Source organism: Trachemys scripta, chromosome 12, assembly GCF_013100865.1.
Source record: "Trachemys scripta elegans isolate TJP31775 chromosome 12, CAS_Tse_1.0, whole genome shotgun sequence".
Taxonomy (NCBI): domain Eukaryota; kingdom Metazoa; phylum Chordata; order Testudines; family Emydidae; genus Trachemys; species Trachemys scripta.
Genome location: NC_048309.1, coordinates 25474206 through 25483089, shown reverse-complemented (window position 1 = coordinate 25483089; position 8884 = coordinate 25474206). Strand labels below are relative to the sequence as shown.

At 44.7% G+C, this 8884-nt stretch overlaps 1 protein-coding gene across 4 annotated transcripts in view; it reads right to left on the bottom strand.

The window, feature by feature from the left end:
* Positions 1–1424: 1424 nt before the first annotated feature.
* The window catches only part of DLGAP4 (DLG associated protein 4), a 104713-nt gene continuing 97253 nt past the window's right edge, over positions 1425–8884 (bottom strand). For 3 of the 4 annotated variants that reach the window (XM_034786964.1, XM_034786965.1, XM_034786967.1), the window contains 4 exons: positions 8323–8732; positions 6158–6249; positions 3871–4023; positions 1425–2948 (listed from right to left, as the gene is read on the bottom strand). In XM_034786964.1, coding sequence (XP_034642855.1) covers positions 2730–2948; positions 3871–4023; positions 6158–6249; positions 8323–8732 — 874 coding nt within the window. In that variant the 3' untranslated portion in view covers positions 1425–2729. Of the gene's footprint in view, positions 2959–3870; positions 4024–6157; positions 6250–8322; positions 8733–8884 lie in introns of all 4 variants that reach the window. The other variant, XM_034786966.1, reaches the window with a different exon arrangement.

The window sequence follows — 8884 nt, the reverse complement described above, 5'->3', positions numbered from 1 at the left end:
AGACCCACAGTCTATTGCATCAGTTTACAGATATTACAGAGAAGTCATGTCCATGTCGTTTAAACAATTCAACTGTTCCCTAGAAGTTAAGAAGCTCATTAAAAAAACAAAAACCAAGAATATGTTTGTTTTTTTAAAAGGGGGGAAAAGATCAGAGCTATCAACTGAGGTTAGTTTTGAATTTTGTTTTATTTTTATCAGCCAGCTGTCCTTGCTTTATTAAACCTTATTCCTCCAGGAAAGTAAGGAGATACTGATATAATGAAAGTCTGGCAGAGAGGCATACACTTGCTTCTGATTATCTAACATGGCTTGAGACACTCTGACAATGTACCTTACCCACCATAAACCCATTGTAGTGTCAGCCAGGTACGAGTGCCCAGCTTCACTACGCCTGGCCAGAACCCAGGGAATATGCTTGGAACTCTTTGTGCAACGGACCAGGTATGATTGACTGAGGCAGTGTGAATGGTCCCCACGTAATTTAAAGAGGTTTTTCAGAAGCTCAGCAAAACAGACTACAGCCCACAACGCTGAGCCCAGAAAATAACTGCTTTGGGGACAGTATCCCAGCAGTCTGGATACCTTTGGAAACATGATTAAGATGAATTCACATTCTACATGTTCCTAATTTTAGAATGCTAAGAAACTCTAAAAAGCCTTATTTAAAAAAAAAAAAAAAAACAGCAAGTCAACATCTTCTACCCATAAAGTTAAAAACCAATGCTGGATTTGAGCCACTTTGCTTATGGTCAAACTTTCACAGGTTCTCACTCCAGGCTACGAGATCTATATGGTAGGTGGGCAGGAAGAGAAATTGGTCATACTATATATGCATAAACACAGTATACAGTGTTCAGTTAGATAGGATTTAGGTTTTTATTTTTTTGCCTTTTTGATCACCAACACCCTGGTTTAAGTTCCTTTGGGATTTCCCCCACATGAAACTGACACAAGATCTCTCCACTCAAACAACATGATTGCTCAATTTGGGGGCAAGTGTTCGTTTTGGGAAGGGTGGAAAAGAACGCGACGCTGGCATTCAGTCCCGACTCCAAGGCCTAGTCTACACTTACCGGCTGGTCCGGAGGCACGCCATCGATGTTCTGGGATCGATCCCGGAAGTGCTCACAATCGACGCCGGTACTCCAGCTCGCCGAGAGGAGTACGCGGCGTCGACGGGGGGAGACTTCCGGCCGCGTCTGGACCGCGGTAAGTCCGGACTAAGGTACTTCGAATTCAGCTACGTTATTAACGTAGCTGAATTTGCGTACCTTAGTCCGAAGTCCGGACTAAGTGTAGACCAGCCCCAAGAAGCTAAACCGAAAAGGAGGCGTGAGGGGGGAGAAGGAGCTAAAAAGGATCAAAATATTTAGCAACCCCTCCCCTTCACCAAAAAAAGCACGGGATACAAGGAAAAATAATCTGATTACACACGGAGTATATATTTTTACACACACTTTTACACACATCTAGATATAGTACATGTAAAAATATATGCTATACATACACCCACTCTCACTGAGGTGCTTTTAATACACCACTTGCACTTGTGTATGGGTATGTATATGTGTGTATGCATTAAATATACAGATCCTAGTAAGTGTATATGTGCATATGTACACATACATACAGGTCGGCCGGCTGCCAGCCTGCCATTAGCCACCCTCCCTTCTTTTTGTAGAAAACCCAGTTCTCCACCCTGACATACCCTATCATTACACCCTTCCTCCCCCTTGAAACAGGTCCCCACTGTGTAGCAACTGCTTTTTTAACAAGTGATTCTCAAGGAAAATAAAATGTGTAGAAGGGGACAAAATGAGAGAGAGAGAGAGAGAGAGAGTGAGTGTCAGTGTGAGTGTGTGTATATATGTATAGGGGTCACACTTGTTCCACCACATCATCCTTCCAGCTCCCATCCTGTGCCTGGAATGGGGCCAGCTTTCTTTTGGAATCAGCCAACGAAGCGCTGCCCCCATCACCACCTTATTGCACACGTTTGCTTCCAGGCTGCATGAAGAACTCGGCATTACATTCCACAGATCTTTTCCTCCTTCCTTTTCAATCAAATACATCGATATGTGAACCCTGCTGCCCTTCGCCCCTACACCTCCCCCCCACTAAAGGAAAAATAAAGAAAGGCTGCTAGCTAGCAGAGTGCAACACCAGTACACGCTGAACAGATGTTCTCTTCAGGAGCTCTGTGGAAGAGAGGTTATTTCTAACACAGTAAACAAAGCCATGCAAAAAGTGGGAGAGAGGGGGTGGATAAGGTAGAATAAGAGGTAGAAGAAAAAAACCCTAAGGATAAGGAAGAACAGAGTTGAGGAGAAGGAGAAAGAACACAGCATGGCAAGTGCTCAAGGCTTCATTTTTTTTTTTTGTCGTCCTCTTCTTGTAAACAAGCTAATAATTCTCATTAGATTGAACAAGTAAAAAGATTGAAGTTCCAAGTCTGAGGGGCTGGGGCTTCCAGGAGTCTTTTCAGTCTGTTCAGCAACACCGCAGCCAGTGAGAGAAAACAAGAGGGGGAATTTTTGTTGTTGTGTGTGGGATTTTTTTAAAATCTTCGTTACTTAAAGCTGAGAGAAAAAAAGCCGAATTGGGAGCCCTTTGTCAGGTTGGCTCAGCGTCTCTAGACCGAATAAATCACACTAAGTTTAGAGAGAATTTTTTTTTCCTCTTTAATGATTTAGAAAAACACGTGTTTCCTTCCTCTTCCCCTTTGCTCAAAGGCGGGTCTGTGCCTCAGGGACGTAGATTTCAATGCTGTCCGCGCTCTCCGTGGCAGAATTCTGCCGGACAGAGGCAGCCCGCTTGGCTGCCATGAGACGCTTGCGAGCTTCCTGGCGCTGCTTATCCACAGAATCAGAGGCTTTGTCCCGGTTCAGTGGGGTTTTGGGCTTGGCTGGCTTCTTTGGCACTGGAGGGGGTGGTTTCTTCTCTTCCTTTAAGAGACAGTAAGAAGAAAGACAGAACATAAAATAAAAATGCACATACAAAAGTTCTCTCTCTTCTGAGATAACAAGAAGAGGGGATAGTTTGTGGCCCAAAGGGGGACACGCCTTTCAGCAACAGAGCATCAAGTGAATAAGGAGAAAGGATTCTGGTCCAAGACACTTTTGCTACATACAGTTTTTACTATCTGCTTTCCCATTTAACAGACAATGAACTTAGTCTCACTCTCTGGTGGCACAGAATCCCACCCTGGGAAGCAGATCTGGGTTTGCAGGTTGCTCCTAGGGCTTAATGATGGGTCAGAGCATGTTGAGAAGATTAACACAGCTGGACTTTAAGAGGCAGAACAGTAGTGTTCAATACAAGTTTTATAATGCACAGTGAGCTGCGACTCATGCCCCCCCCATATCTCAGAACTGATGTAAGCATAGAAATAAAGCAAACATGTGGATTTAAAGTTACATGGTTTCTCACAGGTACTGATTACAGCCTATTCAGTATAAACTTAGCCTCTTTATCCAATATCCATTTAACAAAAAGCCTGTCACCTCCCGCTATGTAAATGTGTGCTATTTACTCATCCACTCTTTACCCCAAATCACTTTTCCCCTGAAGATTTCAGGAGTTTCTAAAGCTCATTTAAATTTATCTTATAGGAATTTTCTTGATGCACCTCACAGGAGATTACGTATATGTGTAGGGGGAGACTTCTGTTTTTGAACATGCAGGAAACGCTATTATGATTATATGCATTAAAAAAGGTAGAGTACGCAGCAAGCAGAAGACAGTAGCAGTTCCAGAAATCTCATCTATGAAATCGTAGTTTAAGAACACAGTGCTAACACAGAACGGCTATTATTGACTCAGCAGAGTGCACAATATTTTGGCCACTCTGAACTGCCCCATGCTCACCTTCTTCTCCGGTGTTTCTGCCAGTTGCCAGCTGTTAGCCTTTAGGTGGTAGAGCTCATCAAATTTCATGCTGATGTCTTCAATGGACAACTGCAAGAGATCCCAAAACCCAGCTAGGTCCTGGGCTGTGGGTCTGGGATTGGCATTGGGGTTCTGCAAGGGAGAGGGCATCAACAAGAAAATCACAAACAGCAGGTCACAGATCATGAGATTACAGTAGTCTGTGCTATATTACACTTTTACCCTTTGCGATTCTGAGCTCATGTCGACATCTACTGGCTGGGACTGAAGCTGCAGAAGTTTCTGAAATATCCATAGGAAGAGGACAACCAAACGTCTCATCTTCACCATACAGTGCATGTTCTATTCTCTTCTATACAGGTTCTTATACTGTACCCACCAACATAGTTGGAGCACATTCCAACAGTGCATTAAGCAATGTGACTACATATCTATCACCTTTTTTTCCTCTCATTCTCTCCCCAGGAGAGACATGCGTGTGGTGGAGTATCTTGTTTTGATAGGATTTTTCTAAAAGATACATGTTGCTATATATTTATGTTACAGAAGACAAAGAAAAAAAATTGTGTCTTGCACTTGGAGTGAAGGTGGTGATGTTTGTGCTGTTCCTTAGTACTTGGGGAAGTTCATTTCATAGCCTCTGATCAGCCCCCAGAGAAAGTTCTGTCTCACGCAGACAGTCAGACGTCACTCACGAGGCCTTGGTCCTGGCCAACCCTGACAACATTTACCGTAGAAGAGACCCAGTCTAGAATCCAAGTTTATGTTGGTAGCAGGAAACAAGATGGCTGCTTGGCCTAGTGCTCATCCCGCAGAGTTACCACACCAGAAGTCCTAAGTTTGAGTTCAGAGACCAGAAAATTTGTGGTTTCTTTTTTAAGCATCCAGATGCTATGGTAATACTTGAAATAACAAAAACTGGACAAAATGTGATCAGACCAAATGGGATATAGCCTGAGAACCTGAGTGCCACTTGATGCACAGAAATGCAAACAAGCTGTTTGTTTCTGCTGGAACGTGGTCAGAAGTAAAATATGTTCTCTCTGAAATAGAACTGTGGGAGTTTAACAGAAACCCAAAACTGGTTTGAAAGATTCTAAATAAATGACAGAAGTTTCTCCAAACAGCTAGCTGTTCCAAGTAAACTGGAGTTGGGTCCCTGAAGAATCTGAGCTCTACACATGGACCTGGCTTTCAGAGGGCTCAGCACACACATCTGGTGTCAGATTTTTAAAAGATCTCAGTACTCAGCATGCACCCAACATGCTGAGCTTTCTTGAAAGTCTGGCCCCTGGATTCTCTGCCAGTGCAAATGTCATTACAGCTATAATCAGCAAAACCAAAAAGCAGTCATTCAACACTACCCCCTATTTTTATGGCCCATAACTTTTCCAGGAAATGTCCACTGGGGCTGCAGTTTGACTCATATGTCAGCCTGAAGGCTAAATTATTTTCCCCAGAAGGTTTCAACAAAAGCTACTGAGCCCTGACTGAAGTGTTCTTTAAACACCAGAACGGCTTTCATCCTGGGATAAACCTAAAAATACATTTTAAAAATTGTAAGTTTGTCTTGTTGAGACCTCAGCCAGGACAAGCAACTTCACCATGTTTGAAGAAGTCTAATTCACACACAGCATTTTACAAGCAACTGGAATCGGTACTGTGGGGACGGTTCCATCAGCCATGCAGAGTAAACGTATTCTGAGAGGGCTTGGGGGCTTTTTATAAACATTTCATTTTTGGCTAACCCTTTGCAGTTCACCTTAAAAAACATTTCAGAGTAATAAAATACATAGTTCAATCAGGCATCCTGAACGCAGAATCTCTCTGCTGCCTACCAGGATTCAAGCCTGGAGCAAATTTATATAGGCAGACATTTGTTTCAATCCTCTCTGATAAATACTTCCAGCCAAATTATGCCTTCCAATAGCTGTGGTTGGCTACCACTTATATCAGTGAGAATCATGAGCTGGCATCCCAGGGCAGAACATGGCTTTAATGTTGCACGCATACACCAAGAACATGTGTGAGGTGCCCAAGCTACCCCTCTTCGGTTGCTAAACTGACAGTAAGTGCATGTTAAGAAAGTCAGCCTCCTGTTTGTTACCGCACAGCTTGTGAGACCTGCTTAGTTTTTATTTTAAAAAGCTTCATCCATCTTTGGCACCAGAAAACGGCCTGGTTGTATTATACACAGAGTGCTTCAGCTTAGCAGTACAGAGCTGTGGTTAGACTATTGCCATTTTACAAAGTTACTTCTACTCACCAAGTTTTGCTCACAGAGGCCCCGGAACTGCTGGAACTTTTGGGACATGAGTAACTGTGCACTGCCCACTGCGCTGAGGACTTTTCCTAAAACTAACGAAAGAAAAAGGAATGTAAGAATTTAGATAAGAAATAAAAACAGCTGAATGTAGCAAAACAAGAATGTTTCAAAAGGTTAAGATGCTTCCTAGCATTCATACACATTGGCTTATACTGGTTCTACGAGCAAAATTGTGTTTTTTACTCATGTTTTAAACAAGCCATGTCACTAATGATCTATTGTTACGAACGGATGCATTGCCTGTAGGTCTCTGTATACTTTTGTTTGCCCTTGTTCTACTGCCAAGAGACCCATCAAGGATGGCAGACAGCCACGCTGCCACAAGATTCTCTGTTTGCAATAGAGCTTTACTGAAGTTCCAAGGCAGAGGAGTCGTTTTTGGGATGAGAGACCCTCAGAGCCCGGATCAACTGATTGGGCTCGTGCTACAGGGCTAAAAATAGCAGTGTAGAGGTTTGGAGTTTGGGCCCGAGCTACCTGTGCCTAAGCATCTACACTGCTATTTTTAATCCCATTGTGAGAGACCCACAAGTCCAAGTCAGCTGACTCGGGCTCTGAGACTCACCTGCTGCAGGTTTTTTGTTTTGCACCGTAGACATACCCTTAGAAGCCAGTTTGATATCCTCTTCCCCTGTGCATTTAGAGAAAGTGAATTCCAGAGACCCGTAAGACAGTTAAATTCTACAGAGAAGGGAAGTGGCATTCCAGCTGAGATAGACTGCTTCACTTATCGTCCAATTGTACACAGTACTATTGATATCTATAGCTCTATGCTTCCTAAAACAGACAGCACTAAAATCATTAAATTAGTTAGAGCCTACGGCAAGGTTGAACGACAAGCCTTTTAAGGCACGATCTATAGGCGAGCCCCCATTGAATGTGCAGTGCCCCTGACCTGCAGGCACATGCTCTCAGACAGACCTTAACCCACGCTTCCAAAATACAAGAGGATCATGAGGAGAGCAGATCAACCATCTCTTTTCACACAAAGGTTTAGACGTTGAGCAGCTGAGGTCCCAGGATTTAAAGACTCTTCCTCAGAGTGCTCAGCGGAGCTCTTAGGTGTGGAAACATTGTCCCCTCTTGCCACCAACAGAAGTGTTTGGGCTTGTTACTACTGGAGGCTCAGATGAAACAAAGCTAGAGCTCTCAAATGCATTGCAGGCTCATATGGCAGTGAGGAACTCAATGATCGATCCTTTACCAATTCATTTGCTGGGCTTTTTAAACTGTTTTTGGTATTTGAGTGTGGTTTGTTGGGCATGAGCTGGACTCTCTCCAAACACACTTTCACACTTAATTCTGCATTAAAGAATTTGCTGGGAAATATTTACCAAGGGGTAGATGGACCCCGTGCCCTATTCCTCCCTTGCTCAAATGAGTATGGGCTGCTCAGCGTGCAGCTCCTGCCATGGGGGGAGAGCACAGCTGGTCCCTTGATACCGCCCCTGCAGGCAAGCAGGTGAGGAGGGTCCAAGAGTGGGAACAGCCCTACACTGCCTGTCCAACTTGGCAGCCAGAATAGCTGGCTTTATGCATGAAGGCTGGGGGAGGGGAAATGAAGAGTAAAAGGGATGATGTAAGCGCCCCGTACCTCCCAAACAATGGAGCAGTGATTTGTGTCTGAGTCACTCCTAGGGCAGTGCAGCTTGTAGCGTTACAACCCAGCCCTAGGTACAGATCATGCCCACTGTAGCAATATCACCCACATTTAAATTCCTAAGTAACCTCACTCTTTGCCTGCTCCGTGTGATTCTAGAATCAGACTCTAAAGCTTATCCCATCTAGTTCCTTCCTGGCCAGCATCACCCCTTTCCTTTGTCAGATTGTTCCACATGCTAGCAAGTCTCAGGGTATGTCCCCCCTCGCAGGGTTTTTAGCCCTGCAGCCTGAGACAGCTGACCCAGCTCAGCCACGGGTTTTTTTATCCCGGTGAAGACGTTCCCTCTCTGTCAGGAAGATTCTCCAGTTACTTAGCTTCAATTCTCTTTTTCTTAAATTTTATCCGACCACAAGTGCCTGTATCTGGCCATTACGAACAGGTTTGCCCCGTTCCAGTTACACCCCACATTCCTCCCGAGTGCTATGCAGTTCTCAACACCCACCTTCTTCAGAGAGATTGTTCTCTTTGGTCTCCTGGTCCATCTGACGGCACCATCCTTCTAACCTTTCTGTTTCTGCCTGCAGGAGTTTCAGAAACCAGTACCCGTCCCGCCTGCAGGCTCCTGGTTGTGTTGGTTCTGATGGTGAATTGGAGGATGTCTCGAGCCAAGGGTCCGGAGGAGGGAGAGAGGAAGGCTCTAGGGCTGGGTCACTGCTATCTCCATAGGAGAGATTTCTCTTGAACTGGGAGGGCTTGGCTGGCTGCCTGGTACTGGCATCAACACTGACAGAGTTGTAGCGCGGGGGACAATCAGCAAGGCTTCTCTCAGATGATTTACAGTTTGAGTGATTCGGTTCCTGTGCATCGGAATCGGCGTCCTGTTTGGAGGACATACTGCGAGAGTGGTTGTTTCTGCAGAAAGAGCAGGAACAAGAGAATGAAGGGGAGCCCTCCAACTGGCTGGATTCACACACTGGTACACAATGCAACGGGTTTGTTTACGGATCTGCAGCTGAGCCTTGTTCCCCCCCCAGCCCCTCCACCTTAAAACACAAATACCCACA